We start from the raw sequence: 21,063 nt of genomic DNA on the forward strand, positions 1-21,063 counted from the left end.
CTTGAAGCCCAACACTGCCCAAAAGCTAATACCGTTTCATAAAGTGGATTAGTCGGAAAAGGTGAATTTTTTGCCACGCTAGCCTACTGTAACAGACGTTTAAGAAATCTGAACTTTATGGCTCCTGGACTGGGATGGGGAATCTATTCCTCCATCCCGCCCCCATTCGACCATGAAACAAAAACTAAGACTCATCCGTGTCAAGCTTAGTTCCATTTTTTTAAAGCCTAAAGTTACTTTACAACTATTAATACACTTCAGAATATTCCCTGTTGTAGGTTGTCCTTTGTGGGATGACTTCCTCTGAGGAAACGCTCAAACATTGGAGGCGGAGAGAGGAAACCTGAAAGAGCCGAAGGTCCGCCTCCAAAAAGGAAAACGAGTCATTCCACATTCCTAACTCTATATGCGTACCATAGAGTTGTACAGCTTTTCAGAGGATATGTCCGGCCGCCGTTCTGAAAAGACCAGCTGATCGACAGCGCCTGCGCACTGTGACTTTTCTCTCCGCGGACCCGGCGCGGCATTGCCTCTCGGCTTTCCCCGTGCTTGGTTGCTGTGGGCAACGGCACCTTTCTTCCTTCTGTTCCCCCTCTTCCCCATTAATTCTTGCTTCCCGACACAATGTCGTGGGACCCCGTGAATACGCTCTGTGAGCAACTGGTGAAAGCGGTCACGGCGATGATGGACCTGGCCTCCACGCAGCGCTACCGTCTGGAGGCCCTCAAGGTATCGTGGCGGCAGTGCTGCGGGCGGGAACGCCCCTTCCGAGCATGCACACAACGGCCCGAAGTAAACTCGCTTTGCGGGGCTGGGAGGCAAACGCATAGGCGGCGGCATTAGCATTTCCCGCTGCTGTTCCTACTTCTCGTCTGGCCGTCCTTTGGAGCAGTTCGGGGTAGAGAACGTGAGAACTCGCTCGCCTCTTCGGCTTTATTGATGCCATTGGGCCCTCGACGCCTCTTGGGAATTTATATCCCACCCCCACGATCCCCTGTTCTTGCCCTTTCCATGAGGCTGCTTATCGCGACTGCAGGCTGAGCAGACCAGATAACTGTCTGCTTGCAAGTGTGTTCCAGGAATAAAAGCACTACTTTTTGTATCCGTTCTTCTGGGACTCCCAAGTTTAGTGCTCCGGGTTGATCTGGTGGCTGGGAAAGCGTCCATGCAAGACAAAATGTGGCAGACATGGAAGTTTTAAAAAAAGAAAGATAGACAGACAGACGCACGCACGCACGCACGCTCTATTGGTCATGAGAGGGAAAATCCACATTCCACATTGAAGCAATATTTTTAATCGGATAACCGAACATTGATGAAATAGTTGCACGTTAGTGTTTGCAAGAACTTTTCATCAAGCACGTTGATTAAACATCCAGGAAGGCAAGGGGAAGGGAATAATATGGGTGATATCAAAGCATGTTGGGTTACATTTTTAGATGGACTGAAGTTCTTCATATGCAAATTGGATGTTCTCAGATTCAGAGTGACAGTTGTACCAGGGATTTTCCCAAGAGTTTTTGGAAAAGTTTGCTGGGCAGAAGAAACAAAAAAATAACTGCTGCCTTTCCATTTTTGAACATTTAAAATCAAGTTCTTAAAGTTTTTAACATTTCCAACTTTTCTGGAATGATGCACAGATCCTTTGGTATTGGATTCCACTCCTTTTTGCCAGTTCTGGCCACACTAGCAAAATAATAAAAATGAAAATCCTTTTATATCAGTGGTAAAGCTGTTTTAATACATTTTCCTTCACCTGTATATTTTCTGTCCTGTGCACAGCAAATCCTGGCAGGAAAAAAAAAACACAACTCTGGATAATGGAGAAGGTTTAAATGTATGTGACTCTTAGTTAATAGTTCTAGGAAGGCATTGTAGAAACAGCTTCTGAGGCGAGTATTAAACCAGGGGAGAAAAGATATGGATGGTACAGACCCAGTAGCACATAATCATACACAGGATGAAGAAAGCAGGGAAGGAAATTGAAAATTAAGAAATGAGTGACAGTGTAGAACCTTCTAAATGAATGATATAGAAACTTGAGCTTGATAGAAGAAATCAAACATGACTATATATAGAAAGAAGTTGTGCTTTAGCAATAGTAAATTAATTTTATTTGAAAGTATTATAAACACTGTAAATTGACACAAGGAAAAAATAGGAGAAAAAGTCTGCAATGAGCTAATATAATAGTATAATTGATGGTGAATAGTACCTGTGTAACCTAGAAATCATCAGGGAAGTAGTCCAATAATTAAGAGGGGACAGGAATCCATTTAGTTCACAAAATTGAAAGACACAACAGTCTTACTGGTAGTATCCTGATGGTTGTGTTCAGGAGCATGATACACTATATATCACTTCTAGCTGGCATGCTGTCCAGTACGATATGCTAAACTGCATAAATAGGCTGTTTCCTGTGTTTTCAAAACAACTATAGTAGAAATGAATTTGGTTGGCCTTTTCATAATTAACTTGGTGGACAAATTATATACTTGTGCACTTAAAAATAAATCCTTATTCCTTTTCAGTTTTGTGAAGAGTTTAAAGAAAAAAGTCCAGTGTGTGTTCCTTGTGGATTGAAATTAGCAGAAAAATCCCAGACTGCTATTGTCAGGCATTTTGGTCTTCAGATCTTGGAGCATGTGGTGAAGTAAGAAATTTCAGTTTAACCAAGTGGTGTAATATTGCAACTTCCCAGAAGTTTTTTAGCTTGAAATTAGACTTGCCTCAATCATTATACTATTAAAGCAATAGACGTAATTGTAATATCATTATAATAGTATTAGTACATGCATAGTTTATAGCAAAAGAATCCTAGTGACAACTCAGAGAAGGAATTGATACTCAGTATTTTGGTGTTAATGAAACACTCTCTTTGTTGTACTACTTGAACATCCCAATTCTTCTCTATCAACAAACTCAGACCCTTCTTTCCTGAATCCTGTTTATGCTGCTAGTTTTAATTGCTCTGTTGGCCAGATATTGCCCCAACTTGACCAGATATTGGTAAAGAATATAAATTCAGCTACATACTCATCTAGCATAGCATTTTGTTTTCCCCAAGCAAGGCAGTTAGTTTTGGGAGCTCTTTCGCTAATCATTTTTATGTGATAATCTGTGAACCAGGAGATTCAGTTTAGACATCATGGTCCTCTATGAATTTTTCTAATCCTCTTTCAAAGTCATATATTATTGCTAACTCTGCAGTTTGTGGCAATGAGTCCCATACATCAGGAATGGGTAAGTCATGGGCCACATGTGGGCCTCCAAGCACTGTATAATTATCCTGCTGAAATTTGGATACAAAACAAATTTCAGTGATGTGGTTTCAGGCCATTTGGGATGGGATAAGGTGCTCCTATTCCCTCCTTTAACTCCTTCCCCAGCAGCTCAAAAAGTTGAGCCAAAATAAATTTATTGTGCTCCTTCCATGACGTTCCTTGTTGTCAGATGGTCTTCTGCAGCCTTGCACAAGTTGGAAAGCTGAGTGCTTGCCACAGCCACTCAAGGTTTGCCGATCCCTGCCATAAATTGATTACCTGTTGTGTTGAAGAAGTATACTTTATTGTGAAGGAAAAAATGATTTGGCTCTGCTGTCAGTTTTATCAGGTTAGCTCACAGCCTGGTCTTAAAAGAAAGGAGAAAATACTTTCTCTCTTCTCATTTGCCTTTATAATGATAAGCTTTATAAACTTTCCTCAACTTTTTGTTCTTACATTCCAAGTACATAGATAGATATAGATTAGAGATATAGGTATAGATATAGATATAGATGATATACAGGTAGTGCTTAGTTAACAACCACTAGTTCAGTGACAGTTTGAAGTTGCGACGGGGCTGAATGAGTGATACTTAGGACCAGTCCTTGGAAGTTCTGGCCATTGCACCACCCCCACAGTTACGTGATTGCGTTCTGGGGGCTTGGCATCTGGCTCACATTTAAGATGGTTGCAGCATCCCACAGTCATGTGGTCTCCATTTGTGATCTTCCCTGCTGACTTCCCACAAACAAAGTCAGTGGGGAAGCCAGCAGGGAAGGTTACAAGCCGCTCCCCACTGCTTTTTCTCCCAAGGAGCCCCCTACAGAGTACGAGATCCCAGGGATCTCGTACTCCATAGTGCACTCACGCCACAGCACCCCCTCCCCAGCCCGCACTCTTGTAGTGCTGCAGTACTCCCTCCCCAGCCCACATGCACTCACCATAGCACACACACCCTCCTTACTCTGTAGTACTCGCCCACCCTCCGGCCTGCTTGCAAGCCAGCCAGGGTTTGAAACTTCCAGCTGGCTTCCCCATTGACTTTGCTTGTGGGAAGCCAGACAGAAGTCACAAGTTGCAGTCACGTGAGGTCCTCACTTAACGACTCGCAATTTTCGCTTAACAATGGCACTGGGGACTGCCGGGATTGCCAGCACTAATCACATGTGGCCATTTGATGTTGCGCTTTACGACTGTATTGCTTAGTGATGGAAATTCCAGTCCCAATTATGTCGTTAAGCAAGGACTACCTGTAGTATTTTAGTGTTGTTAATTCTTTTCAGGCCATACTGCTTTTGCTTTTGTATTGGAAAGTTTTCAGTGGAGCTATACTTGATGTCAGCATGAGAACAGAACATCTCTCTTGCCTTACCATGTTATGAAAGTTTATGTATTATTGTTAACCAGCATAACATAGATTTGATGTCTGTGTTTTTGGGAGTAGGTTCCGTTGGAATACTATGGGTCGACTTGAGAAAGTCTATTTGAAGAACAATGTCATGGCACTAATATCCAATGTAAGTTTGGCTACTTTTTGAACTTAAGCTGTACAGTATTTTTCACAAAAATTAAGATGTTATTGCTTAAATTATATCTTTGTTTAGTTATAGACACTACAGTTTATTTTCTGGATGAAAATGCTATTGTATTTTATATCTGTTGTGGTGAAGAGAGACCCTGAACTAATCAGTTACAAAAGGAACTGAAGGTTGTTTGCATTGTGATACCCAAAAGCAAGGAATAAAGCTTATCTCTAGGTTATTGTTCAGTTCTGTAGTACTGTATAGCAGTCTGTTTTATAGAAAATACAGTTTGAGATTGGGCTTTTACATCTGTCTAGATATAAATTGTCCCACTCAATATATAAATGATCAAAAATTTGTTTTTATTAAATAGTTGTCCTGGTTTATAAAGTATCCCAAACTCTAATAAACTAGGATGATATGTTTACTTGATTTAATTTAAAGGGGTTTTTAAAAGAAAACTTATAGTGTGTTTTTGCAGCTAGGTCTCTGAATATTGAATGATAGAGAAGTCCTATCTTCCATCTTGTAATCTTTCCATTTTTCATTAACAGGGCACCCAGAATATTTTAGAAGAAGAAAGTCACATTAAGGATGTTCTCTCTCGCATTGTGGTAGAGATGATCAAACGTGAATGGCCACAACACTGGCCTGATATGCTAAAGGAGCTGGACACTCTGTCTGAAGAAGGGGTAGGACATTGTACAGTGCTATTGCTGTATCTTTTTTGGACTTGTTTCTTTAGGACAGGGGCTGGCCACACTTACAGGGCATGAGCACAACTGTATGATTTTGGGTGAGGTCATGTTGTCAAACAATACATTTTTAAAAGCTAAAATATATTGGAAAATATGGACAGATCTCGTGTGAGGACAGAGATCTTATAAAATCTATGTGCCATTTCTAATATTAATTTTTATTATCCTTTATTAATGATGGTCAATGATGTAAGGTACGAGTGCTGTGAGTGCCATAGAGCCCCCAACACTGAATGAATGGCCAATTCTGCTCTAGGACATAATTGTACTCAGGTTTATTGTACCAGGTTTATATGCACAGTCCTTCAGCATAATCCTTGGTGACACTCTGGGAACTAAATATTATTCCCATGGTGATAAGAGATGTTTCCTTAGTTTTGGTTTGGTTTTGCTTTTCACTCTAGGAAACACAGACAGAGTTAGTGATGTTCATACTTCTGCGCCTGGCAGAGGATGTGGTTACTTTCCAGACATTGCCAGCCCAACGACGACGGGATATCCAGCAAACTCTTTCCCAAAATATGGAGAAAATTTTTAGTTTCCTGCTAAACACACTACAGCAAAATGTTAACAAATACAGATGTGCGGTAAGAGCCCACTATTGGTTAGTAAGGGGTACATAATCTCAAGTTTCAGGAATGGCAAAAATATGATAACATCATTCATAAGGTTAATTCCTGATGTGAAGTAGAACCAAAAGAATTTGCTCCTTGCGCTGTGGCAGAAAGCATCCCCTAGCCTTTGAAGAGTAGAATTGATCTATAAAGGCTCAAGAACTTTGTAATAACAAATCCACAAAGACCATGTTTTCACGTGTAGCTTATTGCTTAAATTTTGTCTTTTAGAATCTTTGGGTATAAGTCCTGCAATAAGTCAAATAGTGTTGGAAAATTGGACCTTACTTACAAAAAGGGACTGACCAGCCTTGATTCTTGGATGTTCATAATTCTTTTAGACAAAAATGAGGAGTGTGTGTGTGTGTTGTTAGTCTGATTCTAGCCACATTTGCCCAGAAGTAAGCAGCTATAAAGTGGGAGGTTTGAATTGAATGTGTGTGCTTTGCAATGAGGAAGCTGTTTCTAATATAGAATTTGTGAACCTTTCATTATTGTTCTTTGGATACAACATATTGTTGACAAAGGTTGAATAATTGCATACATACATACACACATTCATTGGTGACAAAGGTTGGATGGCTTATCTTTCAGTGAGTCCCCCAATTCCTTTTCTTCAGAGCCAGTGTGAGCCACCAGTTGCATTTTCTGTTTGGATTTGGATGTGAGAACTGTGTAGTGGCCATTTAATGATGACAAGATTTCAGAAGCACAAAATGTGTGCTATTCCTTTATTACTTGGAGATAGAAAGACAGCATATATTTTATACCATTCTACTCATGGACAATAAATATGAGACTGTATTGGCTGTTGAGCTAAAAGTGAATGTGGTAGCTAATTATTATAAATTTCACCACCAGGAAGGAGAAAATCTATACTACAGTGTATTGCTGCTTTGAGAGATTTAATGGGACCATGTAATTTGGGAATAATGGTGGCTGAAATGATTAGTGACCAGTCGGTTGAACAAATATCCATGTCTCATGTTTGAGTTCAAGACTTTTTGTTAGAGGTAGACTTTATCTATAGGCTATACTATCTGCAGCACAAATTGAGACAGCTGTGGCAGAAGCCAAAAGTATGAGGCCAGATAAAGAGAATGATACACAAGCTATGGATTATATACATGACAATATGCTAAAATCGTGTAGAAGTCGTGAAGAAAGAAGGAATGAATTGGTTAGGCAAAGTCAAAAATGGGGAAAGGAATTGTTTTTGTTGTAGGTCATTTTAGCAAGTGGCAAATTATAAATGATGCCCTGCTAGGATAGTCTTAATGTAAATAATGTAAAAAGACTGGACACTTTGTTAAAAGATGTCATAGTAATTAATTTAGCCATGTAGTCACAGCAGCAGATCTGACTATTTTGTGTGTGGACAATTTCACCTATAATACTGTAGACAAAGGTTCATCTTTATATTCCCCTTTGTGTGGATTTGAGAGAGCCAAATAAGGCTATTGTGGTTGTTAAATACCTACTTTGTCATAGATGAAGTGTTTGCAGAGGACAAATACGTTTCCAACCTTTATTTTGCAAAGTGCATACCATCAAGTTGTGGTATGTGAAAACAACAGAGTTCTTACAGCATTTATTACACATGATGAACTCTTTCTTTTTAAATATACCCATAGTGAGATTATATCAGCATGTAGTGCTTTTCAAAGGATTTTGTCTGTTATTGTTAAAAATAAAGGAGTGCAGTGTTATTTAGTTGATGTAGTAATGCTTGGAAGAACAGGAAAAATGAAAATAATTTGAGGTCAGTTTTGGACTGTATTGAGACAGCAGTTCTAAGGCTTCATCTGGAAAAATGTAGATGGAGGCAAATGGAATTTACAGTCTAAATACAGGTTTGGAATTCATCCTGATTATGTGGCTGCAATTTTAGAGGCATCACTTTGTAGAGTTTTTCAGATATTAAGTTCTTTGGTGGGGGGTCTTACTTCTTGAAATGAAACTATTCCAAATTATCCATCTGTGATGGAGCCTATTCATTATTTATTAAAGAGAAGAACAAGTTGGAACTGGATAGTTGCTATGCCAACAAGCTTAGAGAATAAGAAGAGGTTGGTTGTTAATGGTACTGCATTAACAGTGTTTGAACCTGAGTTACTTATAACAGTAACAAGAGCTTCTTCAGATTATGGATTGGCAGTTGTATAGGTTCTCTTATAGTGAAGTCTTCTTAGCCATATATATTGTAAAAGGGGAGGGGGTAATGGTCCAATATTCGGAATATATCCTAATCCAATTCAGTTGTTATTCTGAAACAATACAAGTAGTCCTCACTTAACAACCATTTGTTTAGTGATGGTTTGGACTTGCAACGGTGTTGGAAAAAACAACTTATGACCGATCCTCACACTTACGACCATTGCAGCATCCCCACAGTCACATGATCACAATTTGGGCGCTTGGCAACCAGTTCGCATTTATGACTGTGACAGCATCCCGTGGTCATGTGATTGCCATTTTCTACCTTCCCAGCTGGCTTCTGGCAAGCCAAATCAATGGGGAACCACATGATTCGCTTAACAAACACATGGTTCGCTTAACACGGTGATTCGCTTAACAACTGCCACAAAAAAGGTCATTAATTCGGGTCAGATTTGTTTAATGACCACTTTGCTTAGCAACCAAAATTCCAGGCACAATTATGGTCATTAAGCGAGGACTACCTGTAGTCTATGTCTACAAGAATAAGTACAGTCTGATTCATCTTGTTGAATATTTTGATTTGTTTAGTGTTCATGGGTTTCTGACAGCAATTTATCATTTTATAGAAGGACAATATGTATCATTTGATTATTTACTCACTCCTAACCAGTTGTTGGCTTTGTGGAACTCTTTCATAACAATATGTTCATCTTACCAATCATGGATTTGCTTCCATCACATATTGCTGCACTATTAATGTAAAATGTGCAAAGTAATCCTTAACATCCATTTATAGAACTGCAGATTCCAACAGAATTGCTGTTTATACCTCAGGACTGAAGATAAATAATCTTGTTGTTGACATTCTGCCAACTCATTTAAATATGTACTTGATTCCTAAAAATGGAAATAAAGCTAGTGAAACATCCTATGACTTTGTCTTCTATAAGAAGGGAAGCAGGAAGTACTATAGTAATGAGAAACCAAACTATATTTCAGTAAATCATTCACTTTTTTTCTTTTTCAGAAAATTGATGCAGCTCAAGAATCAAAAGTAAGTAAAACCAGTGTTAAGATATACAAATATTTCTGGTGGTCAAAAAGCTTAGGATATAGTCATTCTTTTTCCAAATGTCCATTGCCATTAATGCTATTGTTTCTTCATTTGTTTTGTTGATTACATCCCCTGTTGATAAATTCCCATTAGGTATGGTAGAATAGAAGGGACAACATTCACCAGAGTTCATAACTTTGCTTGGGTACTGCACCAACTATATTTCTCCATATAGATCAGAGTGGGTAACTTTTGGTAGCCAAGGGCCGCAATTAATATTTTGGAGAGATACCAAAGGTTGCAAAGAGAGTGGTGCAACATACATGTGGATGTGGCTAAGTTTGGGAAGATAGTTCTGGAGGTTTTCCTTGTTTCAATCGTGATTTGCCTATTTTAGGATTTAGAGTAATGTTTTTCTGCGTTTCCCACTTCAGAAAGGCAGAAAACCATAATAACATTTCTCAGCAATCAGAGGTAGGTACCAGAGGCAACAGAAAAAAAGGTCAAGGGCTATGGATTGCCCACCCTGATTTCAAACATCTAAAGGAAATAATATTTTCAGGAAGCTGAGATACTTGCACAGGAGCAAAAGCATTAAATGTTGACAGGAGGGAAATGTATTTAAATCTTTCACTGTATTTTAGCAATAGGATTAAGACTGTTAATAGACAACTAATACATGGTTCTGTAGCTCTCAATTGCTATTTTTTTTCCTCTAGGCACAAGCAAATTGCCGAGTAGGAATTGCAGCACTCAATACTCTGGCTGGTTATATTGACTGGGTGGCTATGAGCCATATCACAGCAGATAACTGCAAGCTACTGGAGATGCTCTGCTTGCTTTTGAATGAGCCAGAGCTTCAAATAGGAGCAGCAGAATGCCTCTTAATCGTGGTCAGCAGAAAAGTGAGCTTCTCTTTTCTATCTTTTTATAAGGGTGTTTTGTGCATATTTATTTATTTATTAAATTTTATCACCATTTATCATACACTACATTCACAGATGTAGGATGAGATTGTGAAGTGGAAGGCTGTAAAATTCTTTCCTGCCTATTACGGATTTCCTCCCAGTTGGTATTTTGGACTAACCCTCTTTGGCAGCTAGGGTAGAATCTAGTAATTCAAGAAGAATGATTGCCAAAATGATTGCCAATGTACCATTTCCAACCTTGGAGTACTGGATGAGTCGTATTGCATCAACTTAATTGATGACCTGTTATTAACATTGTAGATAAAGAAAAAGGGGATTGTTGAATTAAATGTTCTGTTTTGAACAATCACCATGAGAAGGAAACTTTCGATGTAATAATGCTAGCTAATATACTTCCAGTGGACAATATTGCTCCTGTATTTCATGATGAAGATTTTATATATTTTTTAAAATAGGGAAAACTGGAGGACCGCAAGCCATTAATGGTTTTGTTTGGGGATGTTGCCATGCACTATATACTCTCTGCCGCCCAGTAAGTACTAGTCTCTGCTGTTGTAAATGCATGATTGATTGATTATGCGCCATCAAGTAGTTGTTGACTTGTAGTGACTGCATAGATAGATTTTTCTCCATGACGATCTGTCCCTAACCTGGTCTTTCAGGTCTTCCAGCAGTTGTAGATGCATAAGATCTTCCTAATGGGAAGAAGCTGCTCATATCCCCAAACTGCATTGGGTCTCATAAATTATAGCTATGATGTGACACCCATAAGTTCTTCAATCAGTGGTGGAAAAAGCTATCAAATTATGCACCAGTAAAATCCATTTTGTCAACAGGACCCAGAGATGGGTGGGTGGATGGATGGAAACTAAGCAGGGTTGGGTCTGATTAGTATTCGGTGGGAATATCAGGGCTGTAGGATAGACGGGGAAGTCAAAAAACGTATCTTGGAAGACTGTAATGGCAAACCAGTATTGCCAAGAAAATTTTATGAATGTATCCATGAAATCATGAGGAGTCATCTTGAAGGAAGCTTTACGTTTATACATAAAAACAGCCAGTGAGAGAAACCAAACACGCTCCAAAGGAAGGAAGTTCCATAGTTGCAAGGACATAACTGGAAATACTTCCTTGCTAATGAGTTCTGGTTTTTCTTCCTGTTAACTTGATGGATCTTACCAACAAGTCTTTGTCATTTTAGCCTACTTTTAATTGGATTTTAAAGGTTTCACAAGAATTATGCAACCTAATTCTCAGGTTTCTCTTGAGCAAGATGGAGAACCTATTGTTTAAATATGCTTTTCTGTGTTTTCTTTTACTTTCATGAATGCAAAAGCAAAATCAGAAAATTCAGTTGTGATAACTTGCTCACATTAATTTGTAGATGGGGCCCTAATTTACCTCATGAACCATGTAGTTGCCTTCTAATTGTGCTATAAAATAATTCAATCAAAAGAATCCTGTCTTTGTGATGGCTGATTTTGTGAGCTGTCCAGAAGAAAACGTGATGAAAGCAAAGAGCTGTTATCAAGGAACATGAGCTGTTAACGTCTTTTGTGGATGTTAGATATTATTTTAATTTATAAGCAGTGTTATCTCACATGTATAATGGGCCTTAGTCATGTGGTAGAACCTGCATATTTCTTGCTTTTTTCTTTACTTTTCAGAACTGCAGATGGTGAAGGTTTAGTAGAGAAGCAGTATGTTTTCTTGAAGAGACTCTGCCAAGTGTTATGTTCTTTGGGCAGCCAGCTCTGTGCATTAGTGGTGAGTGATAATAAGAAAAATAATTGCTTACCTCTTTTCTCTTCTTCTTACCCATCAAACTGGTTTCCAAAAGGTAATTCTTATTTTTGCCCCGTTTGGGAATGGGTGTGGATGATTGGCAGCCACTTGGCAACTGCCAAAAACTTAATGCCTATTCTCAGCCTCATAAGTATGTGACAATCCCAGCACCATTGGGAATTGCAATTCTAACACATCTGGAGGCATCAGGTTGGAGAAAGTTGGTCTTGCGTTTTCCCCTGTACTAGAGAATTACTCTCTCTGCTTTAAATACAAAGGAAGTGAGCAGAAAAGGAAAATGCTGGTCTTAATTGAATGGTTGAAAACTCCAGACAGGAGTCTCCTGTCAACAGGGAGCTTCATGCAGGAAGGAATCTCTTCTGTTGCTCTTCTCCTGGTCACCTGAATCATGTTAGAATCTAAGTTTGCTTTACTTCTCTCCTCTTATAACAGGGCTCCGATTCTGATGTGGAAACACCTGTCAATTTGGGAAAATACCTTGAGTCATTTCTAGCTTTCACAACCCATCCCAGTCAGGTAGGTAGATAAGACTGTTGAAGTGAAATATTCCTCTATGTTTAAATATAAAAATTAGCCAAATAAGGTATGTATTTGTGATGACCTTATTAAAATAGTGGTAATACCTTATCGTATTACTAGTATTTTAAAAAGGATTCATTATTCCTTTCTGAGTTGAAGAAAGGCTTTGTTCATGATATCCTTAAGCCAAACCCGCCGTACTCAAATTCAGCTGCATTAATCTGTTTATTCGACTCATAATATATTGAGCATTTTCCCTTTCTTTTCTGAAGCTCTAGAAAATGTTGCAGTATGCACTTCTCTGCTGCCCTGCACTGTTAGTATCTACCTTGCAATAGAAAGTGACTATGATAAATAATAGTTTTGGAATTTGTTTTGGCAAATATGAGAGAAATTATATTATTGAATGGTCCATGTAGATTATGTAGCTGTTTCTGGTTTTATGGTAGTAATTTCTATCTAATAGATTAATTCTTTATTCTCCTAGTTCTTACGTTCTTCTACCCAGATCACATGGGGTGCTCTTTTTCGGCATGAAGTTCTGTCACGTGATCCTCTGTTGTTGGCTATTATCCCAAATTATCTGCGGGCATCTATGACTAATCTAGTGAAGGTATGATGTTAAGAGAGTGTAAGAAGATGTAAGTATTTGGAAAAAGAACAGTTTTCAAACTGAGTCAGCTATTTCGTGAACCTCTTTGCTAGCAAGCTCCCCTCTCACCACTACCTCTGATGTGACTGGGTGAAGGCAGAATACTTTCCAATCAGTGCAATATGTTACATGTTCATTAATCTGTTTTCAGATCATTCTCCAGAATCTTTATTTGACAATCTGTGTGCATAATGTTTTCACCTCTCATCTTATCTTTCTCTCTTCATAGTTGGGGTTTCCTTCCAAGACAGACTGTCCTAGTTGTGAATATTCTCGTTTTGATTTTGACAGTGATGAAGATTTCAATTGCTTCTTCAATTGTAAGTTACTGTTCCAGCAAAACCCAACTAAAAGGTTTTCAATATACTTTGGTTTGAACAGCATTAACAGAATGTCAGTATGGACCATTTCAGAGCAGAAAGCAATTGGAAAGTTCTGCTATGCCTTCCATTTAAATCGTTCTATAGAAAGTAGATATTTTCAAGTATATCTGAAAAAAAGTATTGAAGAAAGAATGGGTGTTCATCCAGTCAATTCAAACTTTGCATTACCTACAGACTTTTGACTTCGCCAGCAGCATGGAATTCACAAGAAACTTGGAGCAATCTATAAAGCTATCCAAAGGATTTACTTTTGCAGGATGAACACTTCATACTTCAGATTTTACATTCAAGTTGCTTGCATGAGCAATTCTCACTTAGTTACAGTAGTTACAAGCCAGATTTTTTTTCCTTGCCAGCTTTCCGCGCACAACAGGGAGATGTGATAAGGATGGCATGTCGGCTGGACCCTCACACTGGCTTCCAGATGGCTGGGGAATGGCTGAAATACCAATTGTCCCTTCCTCTTGATACTGGAACTGTGAATTGTAAGTTTCTTTAACAGGAGGGAAAAATGATCAGTATTCAACAGGTTTCTTTTCTTTGCTCAAGCAGTTTCTCTTAATTTTTCCAAGCTAGGCTTTCCATTTAGATGGAGATATTTGAAACATAATGATCACTCAGTTTGGTAGAAATCCATACATTTCTCCAATTAATCATAATGTGCTAATTATTGTATTTTTAGTGAAAGCAGCTTTCCAGCAAAATGTATTTTTACTGTAACTATTTTGATTGTGAGATTTTATTGAGGGCATTGGTAAGCGGTCTTGAAAAATAAATTCTTATTGAAAGGCAAGTCTGATACTGTGAACGTTCTAAAAGTTTTCTTAACTTTTGTCTTCCTTTGATAGCTAAAACAAATGAAAGACCCTGCTCCATCTTTTCTCCTTCCTTTGTCCATTGGGATGCTATGACCTTTTTCTTAGAAAGCATCATTAGCCCGATGTTCCGGATCCTGGATAAGGAAGTACGTGGCCCAAATGTTCTGTCTTGTTTCAGTTACCCTTGACATAATGTGGCTACATTGCCTCTTGAGAAGCATTTTGGGGAAGACAAGCCTGCATGTACAGTTTCTGGATTATATTATTTATAATATATTTTCCTTGGGAAATTTTAGCTTTAAAAAGTGTTTCAAGCTTGCTGTTATTAATAACATTGTGGATTCCTTGGTGCTGTCTGAGCTTGGTTTGCTTGCAGATGTTTCATTACCTTGCTAGGTACCATCACCAGTGCGAGTGAGTGTGGGGTTTGCTCCCTGTTTACATGCAGTAGCTTGCCCTGGTTGGTGGAGGGTGTGGTTTTCTCCTTGGTAGTTCCTTGATTAGGGGATTGTTTTCTATTTGATTGTTTGTCTGGTGTTAATCCCTGCTGATCTGGGTGTGGGCTGCTGGAGGGGGTATGTTCTGGTCTTTTTGTTTCCTTCTTAGCTTTTCTATTATGTGCCTTATTGTAAACTGCCCAGAGTTGCTCTTTAAGTGAGATGGGCGGTAACTAAATTTGAAATATAAATAAATAAATCTCTTTTGAATGGTGTGTAGATGTGTCTTATCTCTGTGTGTCTGTTGATGGATGAGGCATCACATAGAGCCATCACCTTGCATGGCCTCCCCTGCCCCGCAGCAGCCACCCTAAGCCTGGCACTCACACCACACTGGACCCTCACGCACCCTTGCACGCCCTCCCCTGCCCTGCAGCAGCCACCCCTAGCCTCATGCCGCACCAGACCCTCACACATGCTCCCATGCCCCGCAGCAGCCACCCCAAGCCTTGCTGCACAAATGCTGCACTGGACCCTTATGTGCCCTCCTCCGCCCTGCAGCAGCCACCCCAGGCCTTGCTGTGCTCGTTCCACACCAGACCTTCACACACCCTCCCCTGCCCTGCAGCAGCCACCCCAAGCCTTCTGCCACACCACACAGGCCCTTGCACGCCCTCCCCACAGCAGCCACCACAAGCCCCTCTGCGCCCATGCCATGCCACACCAGACCCTTGTGCCTCCTCCCCCACTTCGCAGTAGCCACTTGCCTGCCTGCCAGTCTGCTTGCGAGCTGCCTGGGACTTACAAACTTCCTGCTGGCTTCCCCACTGATTGTGGTTGTTGGAAGCCGGCAGGAAGTTGTGAGAAGGTCCTCACTTAAGGACCCACCAACCTTACTTAACGATAGCAACAGGGCCTGCTTGGATTGCCATTGCTAAGCAATGTAGGTACATGATGTTGCGCTTTATGACTGCATTGCTTAACAATAGACATTCCATTCCCAATTACTGTCGTTAACCGAGGACTACCTGTAGGTGAAAAAATGGGGTACAGCTTACAGAGAAGAATATATATTAGTATTCCTAAAATTATTTTCCTGTTTTCAGGAAAATTTCAGGAAAATATTATTTCCTATAATTTTCAGATGGTGTAAGATGGGAGTAACGAAAGTGCAATTCAGAGACCATGTGTGACATGCCAGCATCCTTTTTGTGGCCCCCAGAGCCTCATTACATAGATATGGCCAACAAATTAACGTCTTTTGTGTGTTTTGAAGTAAGGCACCCCATTTACTTTCTGTTAAAATTGTCCAGTTAGAATCAGACCTGTTTTTTTCCTGACAAATGAATATTGATATTGTATGAAGCCGAAAGACATTTGATCATTGTCCATTCTCCTCCTCTTGCAGGAGATCCCAGTTTCTCATGGCATAGAACTGTTGCAGCTCGTCCTCAGCTTTGAAACAAAAGATCCCCTGATTCTCTCCTGCATCCTTTCTAATGTCTCAGCGCTTTTTCCGTTTGTTACATACAGACCCGAATACCTGCCAGAAGTTATTTCCAAGGTAAGTGCTTTCAACGCAGTCTCCTTGGCAGATTAGGCTGCGGTCAATAAACATCAGGCTTCTGGAGTCTACTTCACTGTAATGAGAATCTCAGATTCTACCAGCTGGAGTCAGATGTAAAATCATGACTTCTAATACAATTTATTTTATTTATATGATTTATATAGCCGCCCATCTCACAGAAGTGACTCTGAGTGGCTTACAAGATGTTTTCTGAAATTCTTGTATTGCCGTCTAATTTAGAATTTGCAGAACAGATACCAAAGCCAGGAGGACATTCAAAGAGGTGCCAAGACCAAAACAAATAGCATCAGGAAGGCCTGGCGTGCTATGGTCCATGGGGTCACACGACTTAACAACTGAACAACAACAACGATTACTTACAGCACCAGGGGCCCCTCCTTCTTCTGCAAGGAATTATTCTCACAAAGGGGTTGCTTTCATTGGGGCATGTTTTTTATAGCCCTGCTATCTTCTCTTTCCCCCTCCACCCCCAGAGTTGCTCAGTTTAGGCATCAGCAAAGGGAAGTTAGATATTAATGAGGATTAAGTGTCTAGCTGGTAATGGGCACCTGCCATGACAAAAGAGGGAAGTAATTATCTGACTGGGGTTAAAGCTGGAAGTTTGTTATCTCACAGCTCGCAGCAGCCTCTCTTCCAGGTGTTAATTGAAAGATGCAAGTCAGTCACAGGATACAATATTAAAACAAGCCCACAAAATATAACCCCCAACACAGCTCATCTATGCCCTGACCCAAATACCTGGGGAAACAGGCATTTAAAGGAACCAGGGCTCAAGTTGCATGGGGAGGGGGCGGTATCTAACAGTAACTTGTAATATGGGACTCAACTCCTCTCATGTGTGTACCTCAAATGTACAATTTCTTGGGCAATAAAGAAGTGGCTATTTTAATTTTGAAATTAGACCATGCTCCATTGTTATGGTTCAGCCACTGTTGTTGTTTTTTACATAAATCTTATCTTGAAGAAGAGTTGCTGATTATTTTGTAAATGTATTACTGTGGTATTTTGATTTATTTAAGTTACAAGACAATTGCTGCAACAATTTATTAAATGCAGCAGATAATTCAGAAGCAGCTTAAAAATGTAATGTTATTTAATCAGTTAATCATCTTATTAAAACATTTTTTAAAATGATTAACTTTAGACTTTTAATTTTGTTAAGCTGCTTCTGGCTATATTTTTGTAAGACGTCTGAATCTTTAGGGAAAAATACAAGAATATAGCAGTATAGCATTACTGTTATGTTTGGATAGCCATCTGCTAAATGTGGTGGCAGTAGTGATGATATTACTTAACTGTCTTCTGAAAGAATTAGGCTGGAATTTTGCAATGCATCAGTTTGCCACAGGCAAAATTTATAGCAGATTTATTTATTTATTTATTGTCCCGCTTTTATTATTTTTATAAATAACTCAAGGCAGCGAACATACCTAATACTCCTTCCTCCTCCTATTTTCCCCACAAAAACAATCCTGTGAGGTGAGTTGGGCTGAGGGAGAGTGACTGGCCCAAGGTCACCCAGCCGGCTTTCATGCCTAAGGCAGGACTAGAACTCTCAGTCTCCTGGTTTCTAGGCCAGCACCTTAACCACTAGACCAAACTGGCTATAATGATTATTTTCATCTTATTTTAGTTAATCTGCTTTCTAGTTAGTGACTAAAACAGATTGGCAGAATTTCCACGTCTATTCTGAAAAAAATGGACTGTTATCTTTTTACTTCCTTTTAGTTCCTTCTTTTTTTAATACCCCTACATTTTGGTGGGACGCGGTGGCGCTGCGGGTTAAACCGCTGAGCTGCCGATCGGAAGGTCGGCGGTTCGAAACCGCGCGGCGGGGTGAGCTCCCGTTGCTAGTCCCAGCTCCTGCTCACCTAGCAGTTCGAAAACATGCAAATGTGAGTAGATCAATAGGTACCGCTTCGGCGGGAAGGTAACGGCGTTCCGAGTCGTCGTGCTGGCCACATGACCCGGAAGTGTCTATGACAACGCCGGCTCCATGGCTTAGAAACGGAGATGAGCACCGCCCCCTAGAGTCGGACATGACTGGACTTTACGTCAAGGGAAACCTTTACCTTTTACTTTACATTTTGGTTTGCTTAGTATATGTTAGACTTTTATTCAGATGCATTTGGTTTATGAACAAGGAACCCTGAACAGTAATTTGTAGTTTTCAGCATGGTAACACCGGTCATCAATTCCTGACCTTTCTCACTGCTACACCTCCTTTTTTGTCAGCATGCTCAGCTGTCTTAGTTCTCCAAGCAGGACAGTTAATTGTGCTAGAGTTATACAGAATTTTCAGAAAATGGTGAGAACTGCTTAGTTTTAAAGCTGTTTTTGATTATTCTTGAAATATCTTGAAAAAACTATTAAATATTTAAAGAAGCTTTGTTTGCTAAAGGAAGGTTTTTGCACATACTGGACGACTGAAGAGGAGAGAAGCCCTATAGCCAGTGTTGTAATTGACTGATTAGTTTATCTGAGATCAAGTCCAGGTGCTGGTTTTTAAACTGTGAGCCATTCATATCATTTAATTTACATGACTGATTTTTACAGTGTGTTCCTGTGTCCTTATACCAATTAATATCTGCAGAGATTCCTCCGCCCGCCAGTTTCATTAGGGAATGAGATCGAGCTTGCCTATTCAAGCAGAGAGCTTTTTCAGTATAGCCTTGGAGTTGTGAAGCAATGCCAGGAAAGATTCACTGAAGCACATTTTTCATTGTTTATATGAATTTGCTTGGGGAAAAAAAGAAAGCAAACATGTATACGATTTTGTAATGCCCCCATTTCATCCTGAAATAAAAACAGGAACAATTTAATTGGTAAAGCAGTCTTGGGAGCAGCATTTTACAGGTAACTGATATATAGAGAAAATATGCAAAAAAAAAAAAAAAAAGATGGCTGACTTTTGCTCTTGTTCCCTTAGCTGTTTGCCTCTGTCACCTTTGAAGTTGTAGAAGAAAGTAAGGTAAGTTCATTTCATAAATGTGAGGATGAAGTTTCCTATGTAACTGCAGAGCAGGATCACTTTGATTATATCAGCTCTCTCAGGCACTGCTGTGACTGGAATGGGAAGGGTACTTTAATGGCCAGGCTCTGCATGGACTCCTACAGCCAAGGAAGATAGGGGTTGAGGCACTCCAAACTAAAGGCACAATGTAAAAACAAAAATTTGAGTAGCAGTTTTTGCATTGGTACTGAACTTAGAAACAAATGTCACCAACAGAATTTCCACAATTTTAAGCAAGTTTTATAAAACAGATATTTTTATATTAGTATAGAATTAAGTGTCTTGGGAATATCAGTTTTCTCTTAAAAGTAAAGATAATAAGCCTAAGAAGCTGTGTAGGTGGTTTTGAAATCTCAGGCACTAGCACGGTTGCTGGGGGGAAAAGTCCAATTGTCAGGTAATAGTTTTAAGAGCCTTGCAATTGTCTATCCCTTCTTGCTAAGAGCAAAAGCAGAATACGCTGTGAAGAAATTCTCAAATAGCTTCTCCTGTCATGATCGAAGTTAAGTGTAGGGCATCAAATTAAAAGTTCTGCCATCGTTAGGGGTTTGGATAGAAACCAAGCTTGCTGAGTTCTCCAAGCAGGAGAATTCTGTAGAATTTTCAGAAAATGGTCAGAACTGCTTAGTTTGAAAGCTGTTTTTTTAATTATTCTATTTAATATCTTGAAAAATGTATTAAATAATTAAAGAAGCTTTGTTTGCTAAAGCACGTAGAATACCATGCTATCTTTAAGTTTTATTTATTTGCCTGCCCAGGCACCAAGAACCCGTGCAGTAAAGAATGTGAGAAGACATGCTTGCTCCTCCATCATCAAGATGTGTCGAGATTACCCGCAGCTTGTTCTGGTATTCGACTGCATTTTGTTCGACGTGGAACTGTTTCTCTAACTTAAGCTACTTTGGGGGTGGGAGTGCACATTCCTAGTCTTTATGATTTAGAGCTCACTGTGACACATGTACTTCCTTTATTTGTAGTCTATAGCAAAGCAGGTTTAATTAATGGATCTTTGTGTGTTTTAGTAGTAAAAAAGATCATATTCAGTCATTTGACTTTCATTGATGTCAGAGGTCTTGTGGAAGATTACAGTAAGGAACAAAGAGCAGCTTGCTGTTTCCAAGGATACTTTGGTTGTTTCCATAGCAAATGCATAGTTACGAATGATCTTAGGTTGCAGTGTAGGTGTAGTGTATCAATGAAAATGTGGGTGATGCTTTATTTGTTTGTTTATTTCTCAAATTTTTACTATCAGACATCTCCCCTCAAAGAGGGACTCTGAGTGGCTTACAATAAGTTAATCAATTAAGCATTAAAAATAGTAATCATAAATAAAGCATAAAATATAATACAATACAATATAAAAATAAAAATAAAAATCCAGATGGCTATAGAAGATCGTAAATATGAGGGGCACACTCTAAGGTGCCAGCCATCCCCAGGAGTGACTACGCCCCTCCCCACCCCAGGCACGGCGGCAGAGCCAGGTCTTCAGGGACTTTCAGAAGGTCAGGAGGGATGGAGCCTGCCTGACTTCCAGTGGCAGGAT

The 21,063-nt window shown here is 39.5% G+C and overlaps 1 protein-coding gene across 1 annotated transcript in view; it reads left to right on the top strand.

Annotated features, from left to right (window-relative positions):
• The first annotated feature begins 488 nt into the window (after positions 1–488).
• Positions 489–21,063, top strand: part of XPO5 (exportin 5) — a 45,806-nt gene continuing 25,231 nt past the window's right edge. The window contains exons 1-17 of the mRNA XM_063305402.1: positions 489–729; positions 2,532–2,653; positions 4,708–4,780; positions 5,341–5,478; positions 5,949–6,131; positions 9,346–9,372; positions 10,092–10,277; positions 10,757–10,833; positions 11,969–12,068; positions 12,540–12,623; positions 13,114–13,239; positions 13,508–13,598; positions 14,018–14,146; positions 14,510–14,625; positions 16,325–16,480; positions 19,434–19,475; positions 20,276–20,365. Of these exons, the coding sequence (XP_063161472.1) occupies positions 625–729; positions 2,532–2,653; positions 4,708–4,780; positions 5,341–5,478; positions 5,949–6,131; positions 9,346–9,372; positions 10,092–10,277; positions 10,757–10,833; positions 11,969–12,068; positions 12,540–12,623; positions 13,114–13,239; positions 13,508–13,598; positions 14,018–14,146; positions 14,510–14,625; positions 16,325–16,480; positions 19,434–19,475; positions 20,276–20,365 (1,845 nt within the window). The 5' untranslated portion in view covers positions 489–624. The remainder of the gene's footprint in view (positions 730–2,531; positions 2,654–4,707; positions 4,781–5,340; positions 5,479–5,948; positions 6,132–9,345; positions 9,373–10,091; positions 10,278–10,756; positions 10,834–11,968; positions 12,069–12,539; positions 12,624–13,113; positions 13,240–13,507; positions 13,599–14,017; positions 14,147–14,509; positions 14,626–16,324; positions 16,481–19,433; positions 19,476–20,275; positions 20,366–21,063) is intronic.

The sequence above is a fragment of the Candoia aspera genome, chromosome 1 (assembly GCF_035149785.1).
Source record: "Candoia aspera isolate rCanAsp1 chromosome 1, rCanAsp1.hap2, whole genome shotgun sequence".
NCBI lineage: Eukaryota > Metazoa > Chordata > Lepidosauria > Squamata > Boidae > Candoia > Candoia aspera.